The sequence below is a fragment of the Mycteria americana genome, chromosome 2, assembly GCF_035582795.1.
Source record: "Mycteria americana isolate JAX WOST 10 ecotype Jacksonville Zoo and Gardens chromosome 2, USCA_MyAme_1.0, whole genome shotgun sequence".
Taxonomy (NCBI): Eukaryota; Metazoa; Chordata; class Aves; order Ciconiiformes; family Ciconiidae; genus Mycteria; species Mycteria americana.
This window is the reverse complement of record NC_134366.1, coordinates 76,346,418-76,362,464: the sequence shown is the minus strand read 5'-3', so window position 1 is coordinate 76,362,464 and position 16,047 is coordinate 76,346,418. Positions and strand designations below refer to the sequence as shown.

General features: G+C 47.1%; 1 protein-coding gene across 1 annotated transcript in view; it reads right to left on the bottom strand.

Moving 5' to 3' along the window:
- Positions 1 to 394: 394 nt before the first annotated feature.
- GMPR (guanosine monophosphate reductase) overlaps positions 395 to 16,047 on the bottom strand; it is a 50,324-nt gene continuing 34,671 nt past the window's right edge. The window contains exons 8-9 of the mRNA XM_075493808.1: positions 14,431 to 14,590; positions 395 to 4,314 (exon numbers count right to left, since the gene is read on the bottom strand). Of these exons, the coding sequence (XP_075349923.1) occupies positions 4,134 to 4,314; positions 14,431 to 14,590 (341 nt within the window). The 3' untranslated portion in view covers positions 395 to 4,133. The remainder of the gene's footprint in view (positions 4,315 to 14,430; positions 14,591 to 16,047) is intronic.

Sequence of the window (16,047 nt, the reverse complement as noted above, 5' to 3'; positions counted from 1 at the left end):
TTAGTTCAGAAAAGGCTTCAAACTCAGCGTGTCCATGACTGGAAAACACCAGCCCCCCATCCCAACACAGTGGGGCTTGGCTAATTGCTGCTGTGTTTCTTGCTCACCCCCATCCTTTCTCCCCCTGCTATTGACTAGCTGAAAGGAAGACACAGGCACACTTTGTATGGGAAAAGCTCCTCCAAATGTTAAGCAGAGACTCCTCCTGCCTCTGCTGACAACTCTTCATATGTACAGGGTGGCCGCATCCTACGTTCAACCACCCCCCCATGCCCTAAGGTGAGAAGAAAGCTGCACAGAAAAGCACAGCCAAAGCCCCTGCCCTGTGGCCGATGGGTGGGAGCCGACTGTGCCAATAAGTGTATGTGTGTGTGGGGAGACGACGACGCTCGCCGGGTGCGTGCACTTGTTTCTTTCAGAGAAAGGAGACCTGCGTGGCGTGTTTTGCATCTGGCAGGATGCTGGCTCAAGACCCACTCCTCTAACACGCTGGCCTCATGCCTACGAGGAGGTCTACATGCGCACTCCCCTCAGCCACCACGTAGTCACTCAGGTGTGAGCAAGGCTGCTGCTCCCAAGCCCTTCCTGCCCAAGGAGAGTTCAGGTAAGCCAGGCTGCGTGGGTAGGAGGGCCAGCCAGCCCACCCTGAGAAACATGCTGCAGCAAGGCGACTCCAGAATGAGACTGGGAGCAGCGGGGGTGTTTTACGTGTCCTTATGTTTCAAGAAGCCAAAGGTGGACACGCTCAGCAGGGATTGCTTTAATGATGTACCGGTGCCCTTTTCAGCATCCCTGCTTGCAGGTCTTTGGTATGTTAAACTAAATCACTGCAGAGCCAGTGGGCTGAACCTCAACGTTGCTCTTAGGTGCTCAACTTAACAGTTGCCTGGCTGGGGGAAGCAGGCATGACCTTGGCCTACAGCGCAGGTTATCACATTCACAGTGTTCCTCTAGACAGGATGGGGTTGGGGTGGTAGGGTTAAAGAAGACCAGGTTATTCACAATCACCCAACACTAAGCGCTTATGAATGACACTTCCCACAGAAGGACACCAAGTAACAGAGAACCCGGTTAAATGTGCAGGTGAGGTAGATCCACAAATGGCACGTGGCATTTATCAGTAGTTGTGGTCTCTGCTTGGACCATCCTGCCAGGCATAGCGTGCCCTCAGCTCCCTCTCTGCCCCAGTTCCTTGCGAGAGTGGCAGCGGGCTTGAGCCACAGGACCCGAGGCTGAGTGAAGATAAGGGCAACTACTAGAGCACAGGACTGGGTGTTACAGGAGGGTTTGATCTCGTCTTTTTTCCATTTTCCAGCCTGTCTGAGAGCTGGACATGTATAGTGTAAATGGTGAGTGCTGACATAGTTGAGGGTTATCCCTGAACAAAACCCGCATATAATGTTGGGTGAGATGCAGACATGCCACCAGTTCAGCCTTCCTGCAGCTGATTTCTCTCTCCCGCTCACTTTGGACAGAGGAGAAAATGAAAACATGCTGCTTATCGAAATGATGGCAAGAGCTGCTATTTAGAAAACCAAATACCCTAACTCAAAGCTTTATCAGTAACTATTCTTAGCATCAATGTCATTCACAGCCTGGAGAATTCGGGGGACAACTTAAGATCAGCCTATCCCCATCCTTTCCTATTAGTCACTGGTCAGTCAGAGGTATGTGTGAAAGGGGAAGAAAGGGGGGTGTAAGAGCGGCCCCAGACCAGGCTGGCTGGCTAAGTGTGCAGCCTGCCCGGGAGGAGGCTCCACGCTTGCCACACCTGTGGAGAGGCAGCCCCCGCCTTGTCCCCAGCGCCTGCCCTTTGGAAAAGAAACTGTTCCAAAGACATCTCATGGAGCTGCGCTGTTCAGTGTGCGTATGATCTTTTTAAAAAAATGTTTACAAATATATATTTTTAATATATGTATATGCATTTCTTAAATTCCATTTAGAAATGTAGCTAAAAAAAAGTAGAAAAGCGCTAGCGAGAGTAGGCGTGAGAGCAGCAGACTGCTGCACTTCCCACATATGAAGGCACGACTGTGGAGACACACCTGTGGTCAGGTCAGGCCTGCGACACTGGCGGTCTAACCCTGCTCCTCACGGAGGTGTTAATTTGCCTTTGTACCCCTACCCTTCGCATCATGTAAATAAAGGACCAGTGACCTCCTACAGTCGTACTGATGCAGAGTAGTAATACTGCCTGTATCACTAATACTCTGGGCTTAGTGCAGGTAAGAGCAGTATTTGGCCTGCGGTAGGATTTGTGATAAAGAAGCCTGGCATCTTCGTAACGTGATGCTTTCAGGCTGGAGGGAACAGAGATCAGATCCTTTCTCACAGGGCCTGCTTCTCTTCTGCATTCAGGTCCCTTTATGATCTGTGCACAGGACAAATGGTCCTTAAAGCCAGCACAAGCATAACCTGTGCTCACATTAAGGTCCTAATTCACCTCCAAAGCAGAGGAGGGGGTCATACCACAATTACAAATTACGTCCTACATGTTAAATGGAAGACATTTAGAATGCCAGGCTATTTGGAAGATATTCTGTGCTTTTTCTAATGTGCACAAAACACTTCAAAATCACCAGGGATCAGCCTGTGGCCTAGGTTTGCTCCTCAGCATGGTCAATTGTACCAATCCTCGTGCATGGCTTTTTGAGCAGTCCAGCGTGAGAGTTTAATTCTCATAGTTTCTCTTTGCTATCTGTAGATCAGTCTTTTGCTTTCCAAAGGAAGCCTCCCTCTTTCTACAGATATCTACAGGAGGGGAAAGTAAGACTCTGAAGTACTGAATATTACGATCTCAGCAGCACTTTAAAGTAAGTGGCCAAGCATTATTAATTCAGGGGTGCTCACTTTGACATCATTTATCATAACGAGCTACTGTGGTATTCATGTGGATGCAATGTGTATCTCCAAAGAAATTTCATTGTGATTTATCAATTAATTAGCGGGCCATTACACTTTATTAAAGTGTTACCCAGAGTCTTAAACATTCATTACTGCCTTTAGAGCAAATGCTTTAACTCCATCTCAGCCTACCAGTGTCTTGCAATCAGGCTATTCTGCCGAAAGCTCTCTTTTGCTTTTCATGATGTCAAGGACTGCAGAGGAGTGGTACCAAATAACCAAAAGTGAATTTGATGCCTCTGGCCTCATTCACCTGGCCACAGACAATGCATATCACAGCATTTTTATGTGTTTGCTAAATGCATATGAACAGGCAAGGGAACAGGGAGGGCTGCAGAGAAACCTCCCCTTGGCGGGGTTACTGTTGCTGAGTGTCAATGTCTTAAAAATCTGTTCACAGAGAGCAGGTAAAAGCAGGAGCCCAGGTAATTCAATAACTGCATGCACAAAAAAGCAGGCAAGCTCGGAGACATTTTCTCCTGAATGATCTCCACAGATGGGGGGCAGGGGGGACAGCACGGGTTTGCTACATTCAATGCCAGCTTGTCTGGAGAGGCAAATCCGTTGAATAGGGAGATTTAAGCAAGAACGGCAGTACCAGCCCTGTGAACTGAGCGTGAGAGAGAACTGGCATTTTTATTGTCACACTAAGTCACCAGTAGCCAGGCCTCATCCACCATCCACCTCTGACATTCTGCAGGCTGGCAGCCGTGCCACAAACATCCATTCTGTTGCCAGAGCAAAGATTAAGAGAATTTGATTTTTGTTTTCTCCACGCAATTCCTTGCACCTTTTTCTCTCCCCGCCTGCAATTTCTGGAGGGTGTACTGCCAGAAGCAGTGGTAGCTGACAGGTCAGTCTTAAAAAAGGGAATGTGTGTATGTATGCGGGTGTAACAGCCAAGTCTGTACAAGCCAGTTCCTTCTTAACGGAGATTTCAGCAGCTATTTATCAGAGGGGCAAAAAAACAGGTGAAGAAATGTTGATTGATTAAAAACAGGCACAATAAAAGATGAGGCTATTGCATTTGGAACAAATGGCGCTGTGTTACTAGCATGACCTTCCCCTTCCAAATCCCAGCCATAGCCCCTCCAATGGCTATGACACTGCCATTCTGAAAGAGAGGAGAGGTTGCCACTAACACAACATGGAGGAGAAAGCAGAACAAAAGAGCAGCCCTTCCTGCTCCTCTCCCGCACCCCTCTCTCTCCAGCCCCCCCCGTCCTGGGCTAAGAGAAGACCTGGCTGTGCTGCTGGGTGACCCGAATAAACGTTGTTCTCCTGCTCAGTTCCTTGAGTTTGGCAGCTCCCACGTAGGTGCAGGTGGAGCGCAGCCCCCCGAGGATGTCCAGGATGGTGAGTTCCACATCCCCTCTGTACGGTACCTCCACAGTTCTGCCCTCTGAAGCCCTGGAGAAAAGATCGGTTACTGCATTTATGTCTAGATGCAAAGCATAATAGTGTGTTTACTGGAGTAATGTGGAGCTTAATACTCTGCATGCTGCAGTTTACAAATGTTCCCCCAGCTTTATTGCTTGTTTGCCTGTTGCTGCTTGCTGCTTTCAAGCACTGAAATGCCTCAACTCCAGTCACCACCAATACTAGGAACTAGAAGCAGACAAATCTTGTAGATGCCCCAGTATTCCATGAGCGTATTCACAGATCGGGCCCTTCCTCCCCTCCACCATCTGCCTACAAGCAAGTGAAGCTTCCAGGTTTACTGAAAGGTAAATTTGACCTTGAAAGTTGAAAGCTTTAAAGTATGAGGAATGGACAGGCTCAGGCAACTTACAGAAACGTTGGAGCTGGTTCTCAGCAGGCACCACTCAGCACAGCTCTACAGAGGCTTCACAGCCCCTGGGCTCTGTCCCATGCCACTGACCAGATGCAGATGGAAATGCTCAGCTGTGTCCTAACAGCCTGATTCTCCAGAGCCCACAGAGATGGAGTGGGAAACCTGTTACGGAAACGCGCTGCAGAGCTGTCCCCTGAAGCTGAAAGGTGAGCTAGCACAGTTCAGAGCCAGGCAAAAAGGCCAGAAAAAAATAGCAGTGCTGTGAATACCGTCAAGTATGGATGCATGCCAGCACAGACTGCACTGTTCCCAAAAGCACATCTGAAGAGTTACACGATGGAAGAATCCAGGTAAATAACTTTCACTCCTTCCCCTTCAGCCTCATGCTCAGCAATTCCTCCTGCAGCGGAGTTCCGCAATCACCAGCTGATCTCACTAGGCTTTAGAGCAAGCTTGTTCTGCACGGCACGCTAGCTCCTTTGGAGAGGTTGGCCTTGGGAAGGGGGGTCTACGAGAAATGCGGAAGGGAGAGGGGATTGCTCTCCTTCTCCCCTACAACATGGAGGCAGAAATCGCGGCAGGGATCTGTCATTGTTGTAAATGTGGCTTTATTTACTTCTCCCTTAAACAAGTTGTCTAGGCGATAGTGCAAGAAAGAAAGGGCATGCCTGTTTGGAGGCTCCATTTGCAAATCATTAACAACAGCAACAGCAGCTATGTGGAGGTACTGCAGTGTGAGCCTAGCTATATTTCATTCTGTTAGTTTAAAAGTGAGGTCAAAGCCCTAGGGAGACAATAAAGCAGAAGTGTTAATATGCCATGTGAATACGGAACCATGATTAATCTCCCTACATCTGATGAGTAATTGACTCTTTCTTGAAACTCTTAAATAAACACTGCAATAAGCGGCCAATGGAAAATGTATGTACCACTGCCATCTAGCAGACTGCGCGGGGCTCAGTGGTGTGTTGTGGGGCCTGCGCTGCTGGGAGTGCACAGGCTTTTATTGCCAGCTCCAGTGCCAGCAGGAAGAGAAGGCCTGGCCCACAAACAACACAAAAGTAGTCATGCTACCATTCTGCAGCTTGGTTTTTGGCCATGCCCATCTCCTCCAGGCAAAGTCAGGAGGTTCAGCTCGGCCTCCGGGGAGCTTCCCAAGAGATTGTGAGAGACAGTTGCATGTCTGGGATTTGGGGAAACCAGTGTGAATTTTACCTACCAGATCCTGCCATCTGAAGAGCCTTGCATGCTGTATTGGGCAAGAAATGCAGGGTTTACTGCATTCATGCATGACTGCCCATTCAGTTCACGCATGAGAGTCCAATTAATTTATGCATTAATGCCCCATCAGTTCAAACGTGAGTGCCCTGTTAATTCATGCTTGAGCATCATGTGGGGCATAAGTTGCAGGGTTTTGATAGCAGAGCTGATTGCAAACAAAGGCAGCCCCAGTTACAGTGGTTCAACAGACCTGAAGAGATGGGAACATTGCTCCCGAGAGTGTGAAAAAAGATGGTCCTTTTTTCAGAGCAAAATTACAGAAATGTGGGACACTTATAGCCACTGCCCCTGGGAGATGCCTGCGCAGTGGTGGTGTTATGCCCCTGCTATGGTGGTGTTAGGAAGCTGGAGCTTGTGGGATGCCCCTTTTGGCTTTGGACACCAAAACCTACGAAAGTGGTGAACACCTAACATCACGGCCCCAAAGCTCTGACAGCTAGACAGTTGCTACTGCTCCTCTAGTATCAGCTGATAAGCTGGTGGGATGTCCTGTTGATCATGGAGGATATAGATACAGTACTGGGGGAAGCATGCTGTAGGAGAGGTGTGAGATGAGCTCCACAGAAGATGCCGAGAGTCCAGTTTTATGTTCATCCTTGGAAAAAAGTGTCAAAAAGGGCTGAAAGTTCTCCATGCTCCCACCCTACATGCTGGGAATAACGGATGTTCCAGAAGGAAAAGGAGTATAGGATGGAAGTGGGACAGAAATCCAGAGCTGTGCATTAAGCAACTGCAAGCGCAGCAAGAAGGTCAGAGCTCAGTTAATGTTGTTATGGCTGTGGAGCAAGCCCCAAGAGAGTGAAGCTGTTTGGTGTGTCATCTTACTCCCCAAATGGGGAAATGCCTGTGCTGCTGCATGTGAACACTGTTCACCCCCGCACACACACATTTTGGATGTAAATGAAGCTCTACAGCTACTGAACTCATGACCCTATTGGTACCTTCAACAGTGGTGTTAATTTTTGCTTGTACAATCTTAATCATATGCTTTTATGCTAAAGCACAATCAGTAACTTGAACTGCTGTTATGTTCTTGGTTGTTTTGAAGGGACAAGTCCTAAAATTTGTAGCAAGTATTCAGATTATGATGATGTTAACCCTGGCAGGGGTCCATAGGGGCGAGCGGTGGACTTTGTAATGGGTATATATTCAAACTGTTGGGGCTTTCTTGGTTATGTGTTTTGCAGAAACAAAGTGTGAAGTTTGTAATAAGACTGTTGTAATACTAACCTCCGTAGTCTTGTCCACAAGGATGAGGGGGTGAAGTTTGTGATGAGCATATAGTCAGGCTGTGTTAACGTTAACCCCAATACTCTAGTCCCCAGGGGAAAGGGGTAGAGTTCATAACAGATAGCACGTTGCCCAGACCGTGCTGATAAGTCCTGTCACCTGGATCCCAGAGCAGAGTGGGTGGAATTTTAGCAAGCCTATGTACACGTTGGTGCACTATTAACTGCTGTACTCTGGTCCAGGGGTGGGGTCTGTGATGGGTATATAACCAAACTGTGATGTTAAGCCCTTTAACATGGTGCTCAGGATGGAGGAGTGACATTTTAGTAAGTGTACTGTTACAGTATTAATGCCTACTGTCTGGTCCAAAGGGAGGAAGAGTGGCGTTTATAACTGATGTACGTTAAGATTGCAATGATGTTGAAAGAGTTCATAATGGATTAACATTCAAAGAGTTCTTCGACATGTGCTTTGCAGAGGTGAGGAGTGCCATACAGGCTGTAAATTTCTGGGCTTGCTGCGTTCTTGTACGAGTGCCAAATTAGTTCATGCATGAGCACTGCATAAATTCATGCATGAGTGCCCAATTAATTTATGCATGAGTGCCCAATTAATTTTTGCATAAGCATGCAATTAGTTTATGCATGCACACCCAAGTAATTTATGCCCCAGCACCCTGTTAGTACATGCATGAGTGCCCCACTTCTTAATGCATGAGCACCCAGTTAATTTACATATGAGCACCCAATTGTTACACATATGGGTGCTGTGTTGGGCATATATGGTAGAGTTTGGGTAGCAAGGGCTGCTGGCGTGACCTGTGTGGGAGAAGGCCATGATCTGCTTCATGCCAGCCACAGAGACGGTTCCACTTGGCTCTGAAAATGGTGTGAGCCACTGAAACTTCAACCAGTCAGGGGAGCACGTGGCAGCTCTGCTCAAGTGTAGTTAAGAAACAGCAGCAGCCACTGGGAGAGGAGACACACTTGCAGACGCCTGAGGAGACATGCAGCTGGAGATGCACTCTCGAAAGGAGGTCCTCCATGCCAAAGGTGTGCACTCCCAAAGGGACTGTAGTCCCCGGGTGATCCATGCCAAAGCAGGGACACCTGCACAGGGACTGTGGCCTGTGGGCGACCCACAGTGGAAGAGGCACAGTAAGAAGAGGAGTGGCGGACAGAAGCCATTCCTCACAGAAGGAATTGCGACAGACTGAGTGTGACCTGTGGTGAAAGTAAGGGGAGCTGAGAGATAGAGGGGCAAAGAGAGGTGTCTGGCTTAAGTGGAGTCTGGAGAAGGGGAGGAAAGGTGTTTACTTATGTGTTTGTTTAATTACCCAACAGTGATTAGAAGTTTGTTTTAGTTGGCAATAAATGAAACTAAGTAAAAAAAATCCCCGAGTTGAGACTGTTTTGCCAGCAACAAATGTCTGCGCACAGGCCATGCATGGATTACAAGGGGTGTCACAAAAGCTGGCATGCTTGGCAGAGGGCTGCATAAGCAAGTCAGCAGGAACTGCTGAGGGATTTGCAGCTCTGACATCTCTCCCAGAGTTATGACCCGAACCTAACCCTTTCTCAGAAAAGAAAGGTGAAGACAGAGCAATTGGGACTTCCAACAGCTGGGAAAGGTGTGCTCAGATGCTCTCAGCAGAGACTCTGTCTCTCACTAGCCACTGAATGGTAAATAGAAAGGGAAAACTATTTGGTTTAGACTTTTTGCACAGGGTCCAATCTGCGGTGTGCCCCATAACTCCCGGCCAGCTCGAGCCTGTTGCTGGCATGCAGGGATGTGCACGGTGGGTGGGAATCTTGGCAGGGTGGATGGGGTGAAGCACATGTGATGGTGCTCTGTCAGCCCAGCAAAATGTGGGTTGGGATAAAGGGGTCAGGCTGCCCTGGCATGAGGCAACCTTACGAGTGGAGCATTGAAGAAATAGCAGGAATTGGGGGCAGGTCTTCCAGGCTATCATTTTGGGATACAGAAAAAGACAGTAAGTAGCAGCCAGCTGCTGGTGCTATTCTGTCTCTGTGGCCCAAATTCCACCCTACAGTTAGTATAAAGTGCCAAAACCCAGCTTAGTAGCAGCTGTGAATTGCTGAGTGACCACAGTAGAACTGCAGCGTTCACACAAAACCTGTGAAATCTTAAAAGGGTCAACAAAAGCAAATTGGCTCTAACAGAACAATACTGCATGCGGTCTCTGTTCCTGCTTGCCTTATTTCTTTTCTCCCATAAAAGAAACTTAATAATTGCCTTTCAGAAATTCCCAGCTCTGATCCATGTTCCTTGTGGAAGGAGGTAGAAATGTAAAAATAAACCAACAGATAAATGACATAAAAGTAATGAAACTGGGTACACAGATTTCATAGAAAATTAAATGGGATCAACTTGACATATTCATTACAAAAACAATTGCCCTCGTGACTTTATTCCCTGCTACAGCCATCTCACCTTACCTGCCAATTTTAATTTAACCGTTTGCTGGAGGCTCAGGTTCTCCAGCCAAAATGTGTAATTTTGAGAAAATGAAGTTAAGTGACAAGTAGTTTGATTCTGCAGAGGGCTGAGCACACTGAGCTCCCCACTGCTTGAATAAAACATTGTGAGTGCTCAGGCTCTTTTAAAGACAAAACAGCTTATTGGGGTCACTGATAACAGACTTACAGCTGGGCTTTTTAAATGCATGTAAAGAAGCCCTACTGACTTGACCTCTTTGGGGTATCCAGCATTTAAAATGCTGACTTAGAACCCTTTGATTGAAGTTTGCCATAAGCTAAACTAGTAAGTGACTAAACTTCCTGTAACTTTTCCTATAAGAGTAATTCAAAGCAAAGCCTTGCCCTGTTTCCAATCGTCCCTTCAATGCCCAGCACATTTACAGTGCTGGATAACTAACCTAACAGTTGCTATTTTTAAACCACAGTGACACTCATCATGCTGGGACAGGCCAAGCAAGACCAAGACCAAGGCTGGTACAGGTAGCCAGCTCTACATCGTGGCTGCAATGTGAACAAGATGAGAATCGGCTCCTTCACAGATAACAGCCAAGACTTTCAGATTTAGTGTTTGGAGCTGTTGTAGCTAGCAGTAGACTGGGGGACTCCTTCTATGTTACCTACTAGTGGCACAAAAAGGCAGTATCTCAACAGGGACTAAAAATTTCAGATTGTGCTTCCACTCCCTTGTTGCTGAGACGGCTTCAGAACTTGATCCCCAGGGGACTCTAAAATCAGGATGCAAATCAAAATACAGCTATGGATCAAGCAGAATTTGCGTAGTATTGCCCATAAGGAATTGAAAGGGTCTGTCTAGACCGAGCCAAATACAGCACCTTTCTGTACATCCTTTATTCCTACAAGACGTAACACTTGTACTTTATCTCATTTTTAAGGGGGACCAGTGTCAATTCTCCTGCTGGCGATAAATTCTGTTGCCAGATCACACACCCCCTAACTAGGTGGAGCAGAATTTAACAGCTGCCTTAGTCCTTTGGCCCACTGGTACAGCAAGCTTTCTCAAACTTTTCCAAACCAGCTCTGTGGTGGCCAGGCCCTAAATGACTATGCTGCACTGAGATCCATGCAGCATGCTTGGGCTGCTCTGTGATCTCTCAGGGAGCTGCCATTAAGTACATGTCTGACCAGCATCAGGCCTTTCCCACACTCCAGCTGACACAAGCACAGGGTAGCAAAGGACAGTAAGTTATCACAGGTCAGATAAAAGGTTGCCAACACCTCTGTGTAACTGGCAGCCGCCACTTTTAAATTATGAGATAATTACTAGTGCTGTCCACTCAGACCATTTGTTCAGAGGCTTTGATGACAAGCAGATTCACTGGGGGACAAAAAAGCCCCCAAACTGTACACTGCTTCTGGGAACTGCCATATGAACCCAGAGTGAATCAAAGCTCAGAGGTATGCAGAACATCTTTCTGGTGCATCATTTCAGCTTGTCTCAGATGCAGACGGACTCTCATGCAGCTCTTTCTTCTGCAAATAAACAGCTGTGCTTGAAAGCTAAAGCAGACTGAACCTGCAGCATCAAAAAGCTTTGCAGGTCAACCAGGTGGAACGCCAGTCACATGGGTTGCTCCCCTAAGCAATCCACTGGCTGTCCTCAGTGTAGCCAGATATCCTGCACATAGTGGTGCTTTTAACTGGTACAGATGCAGCCCCATATGAGATTAAAAAAAAAATCCTTTGCACATTGCTCACTAGCTTCTGATCTGGTACATAGGCTGAGGTAAAGTAGGAAGGGTATGCTCCACTCAAGAAAGTCATGTACGTCCTCCTCAGGCAGAAGGTGAAGGTATCCCTGTCCCCTTCTCATCCTATTAGATGCAGAAAAATCCTGGCTTTAAAAATCTGCCAGGATATACATGTTCTCCTCAAACTACAGTATTTACTGTATTTTTTTGCTTGTTAAGAAATACCTTTTTTTCTTCCCTGCAAAAACTTGCCCTTGGAACTTAGAACTTGCCAAAACTCATCACAAGCTTTTTTGCCCTTGAAAAGCTCTTTACTATGATCTCTCATCCCTATGTCTAACTGACTTTCTTCTCTTCAGAAGTCTTCCTCAGAAAGTGGTACTGAACCAGACCGTGTCTAGTAGGCACAGGCTATCAGATAAGCACAGCATCCACAAGCTCTCCGTTTACCCATTTTCACATAGCCTTCTCTTTTAATGAGCCTGGGTTTTCTGCCAGACCAGGAAAGCTAATTACTTCATTTGTCTCCAGGTCTCTCCTGCACAATGTCTACAACTAGCCTTCCTTAGTCTCCATTACTATTGCAGTCTAGGAGCTCATAATAATTCAGTATCTTCATCAATGACATAGACAGTGGGATCAAGTGCACCCTCAGCAAGTTTGCAGATGACAACAAGCTGAGTGTTGCAGTTGACACGCCTGAGGGACGGGATGCCATCCAGAGGGACCTGGACAAGCTCTAGAAGTGGGCCCGTGTGAACCTCATGAGGTTCAACAAGGCCAAGTGCAAGGTCCTGTACCTGGGCTGGGCAACCCCTGGTATCAGTACAGGCTGGGGGATGAAGGGATTGAGAGCAAGCCTGCGGAGAAGGACTTGGGGATGCTGCTGCATGAAAAGCTGGACATGAGCTGGCAATGTGCACTTGAAGCCCAGAAAGCCAACTGTATCCTGGGCTGCGTCAAAAGAAGCATGGCCAGCAGGTTGAGGGAGGTGATTCTGCCCCTCTACTCTGCTCTGGTGAGACCTCACCTGGAGTACTGCGTCCAGCTCTGGAGTCCTCAGCACAAGAAGGACATGGACCTGTTGGAGTGGGTCCAGAGGAGGGCCACGAAAATGATCAGAGGGATGGAACACCTCTTCTATGAGGAAAGGCTGAGAGAGTTGGGGTTGTTCAGCCTGGAGAAGAGAAAGCTCTAGGGAGACCTTACTGCAGCCCTTCAGTACTTAAAGGGAGCTTATAAGAAAGATGGGGACAAACTTTTTAGCAGGGCCTGTTGCGATAGGGCAAGGGGTTATGGTTTTAAACTAAAAGAGGGGAGATTTAGCCTAGATATAAGGAAGAAATTTTTTACAATGAGGGTGGTGAAACACTGGAACAGGTTGCCCAGAGAGGTGGTAGATGCCCCGTCCCTGGAAACATTCAAGGTCAGGTTGGATGTGGCTCTGAGCAACCTGGTCTAGTTGAAGATGTCCCTGCCCATTGCAGGGGGGTTGGACTACATGACCTTTTAAGGTCCCTTCCAACCCAAACTATTCTATGATTCTATGATTTAGGCCAAAGGAGACAGGTGTAAATGCTCTGAAGTAGGCTGTGTCTTACCACTTTGTGAAGTGCTAGGTGAACTACTGCATATTTTTATGGTGCATTTTAACTCTTCAGAAGTGGCGGACAAAAACCACAAGAGCCATGTCGGGGTGGAGGACAGGAGGTGGGATCAAAGATGCTTTCTATCTAGCGTGATGTCTGGGATTGTCATGGTGCTATCGGCATGTCTGTGTCAAAGTGTGAATTCTGTTTTGCTTTGTGGATCCCATTCTGCTTTACATTCTGCACTGTCACCTTTACAGTACTGCACCTCTTACCCGTGGCAGCAGTTGGACACGTTGGGAAAAACCCACATGCTGGAGTAGTTGTAGCAGACGAGGCTCACAAAACCCATAAATCCTGAATGTCTGGAACAGTAGGTAAGGTCACTGGCTCTGATACTCCTACAAACAGCAGTTTACCAGGCGGGACCAGAGCCTGAATCTACCCCAGCAGAGGAGAAGACTCAAAAGGGACCCCTCAATAAACCAGTGTATACTGTAAGACAGGAAACATTCTCTAACAAAGTATGCAAGAACCATATTGTCTAAGGCCAGTGACTATACCTGCCACTCATAAGAGAAAAGACACAGAGGTTTTCTGGAGTCATCTGCTTTTTCAAAAAGTCAAAATTCTCAGCACTTTCTGCAGTAAAAGAGAAATGGACAAGAGATTCCTTTGCAAAGCCTGTCTTCCTTTCCTCTTCCCTGAGGATTTTAGCTCAAAAACCAAGCTCCCACATGCTGCATGATTTGGGGCTACTCTGGTGCTCTGTTAGCCAAAAAGGAGTGGGAAATCTGTACAGCAGGATTCTGCTGCCTAAGAAAGCTGCCCAACAAATGCAGGAGGGAGTCTTGGGGCTACTGCCTGTGGCTGAGAGTGCTTTGGAGATCCTGGGCCCTCATTAGTGTTACAGGCGTGACTCAACTCTATATTGGGGAAACCCCAGCTGAGCTTCACCGATTCACCAGGCACCCACTTTTTGCAAACAGAAGGGAGCATGTGGGCCAGCCAGGAACCCATACACCAACAGGACACCCAACCTGGACAAGCAGAGGGCCACAAACTGCAGCCTGGTATGCCATGTTCCAGCATTTAATTCATATACATCCCGAGAGACCCATAAGTCAGAACAGCGCCTAATGACTTCCCAGACCATGCAGCTAGTGCTGCAGTGACAGCACACTGCACTGGCTGCAACTGAGTGAACACAGTTGCTCTCAGCTAGCTACCCCCAGCTCCTTCTTCCTGTTTCCCCCTTGATGTCATCCTTCCCTCAGATCTGGTGCCGTAAGTGTTGGTAACAGCTTCCTAAACGGGAATAGAGGCATGGGCCTGTTTCCAACAGATGCCTTTTGCACAAGAAGTTACAGAAGTTACTGGATGGCTGGCTCACTGCAACTGCTCCTGTGTGGAATTCATACCTGTATTCAGCAACCCCTCCTGCATGCTTCTTCATGGCTGTATCAGAGCTCATTCCATAGAAGAGTTTCACCTTCTTGCCATTCTTTTCCATAATCTCTCCAGCACACTGGTCATGGCCTGCAAACATTCCTCCAAGCATGACGAAATCAGCACCGGCTCCTGTGATCAGCGAAATGACACGTAAGAAAGCAGGGAAGGGAGAAGAGGGTGAAAGACAAAGCAAGAACACAGTGGCCTCCAAAAACAATAGCCAGCCCTAAATAGTTTGGTACGTACAGAGAGTCCCCTCCTGTAATAGACGCAGCAAACTTGGAAGAAATGCTTTACTGAAGAACTGATACATGCTGAATTGTACTTCTCTGGTATTTTAAATGGAAATAATCCTTTTCTGTTGTGATCACAAAGATAGATATTATTCTACTCCACCCACAATCTTTTGTTTTCAAATTCAGTTTTAACCCTTTACTTCATAATAGTATCTGAGCACAGTTCCTTATTAACTACTACTGTGACTGCAGTACTCAGAAGCCCTAATCACAGGGCTGGGACCTGTTGAGCTCCATGCTGTACAGAGAAGAGGACAGCTCCTACTTCAAGACCTTTCAAGGCTACAAGCTGTGAGTGGGAATGTACCCTGAAGGAAGGCATACTCAAGAATGTAATGTACTCCTCCTAACACTGACATAAAACAAGCAGATATTTTAATGAAATGATGGATTTTTCAAGTCCATCAGCCATATGTGTTCAGCGTAGATCTGGGTGATCCCTTGTCAAAGAGATGTGGATGGGTCTGCATTTGGTTCCTGTTGTTTAAAAACTCTGGGCCAAGGACCACCACCCCTGGGTTCTGCGGTTCTCAGCATGCACCACAAAGGAGGTCTCACCCATAGCTACAACTCCTAAATATGTTCCAGATACTGAGTAACAACACTGAACACTCAATCATGCCTGTTCAGTCTGTCCATCTCCCCTGGCTTTGCAAATCATGAAATCAATTCCACTCGAGTAAGATCAGGAAGAAGGTTTTTGGAATCACTCTTGATTTTCTACTGTGACTTCCAATATTTCCAGCTGGGCTGGAACTATTCCACCAGCAGCTCCTCCTGTGATATTCTGGCATATCTAGTCTTGCTTGGGAAAGTTTGGCTTTTACTCTTTTATGAGCCTGTGGTGACCCATCCCTGAAACAAAGCATTTTCCTGTTCAGACTCTCTGCTTCTTCAATGTGTATGTGTCAGAACAGGCCTCCCCTCTGCCCAGCTTCTTCCCAGAACTGGCAAAAGAACAGGCCTGTAAACCTCACTTCATAGAAAGCAGATGAGCCTGAACTAACCCCACCCCATTATGAACATGTCCGAACTCTGGGGAGACCCAGGCTAGGTAAGTCTGGCATTAGGATTTGCTCTGATCTCTGTCGCTACCCAAACAATAGCACTGGACCTTGAAATCTGAAAAGTAAGTGAAATCATTATCAAATCTGCTCAGCTTCTGCCATCTGTTTAAAAGCTCTGTAGACAAACCTGAATTTGGGAATATTTTGATCTTAGAATACATGACAACTGTGGAGTGTGCACTGATTTATAAAAGCCAGTTCCCTCCCTCCACCCCTTTGCCAA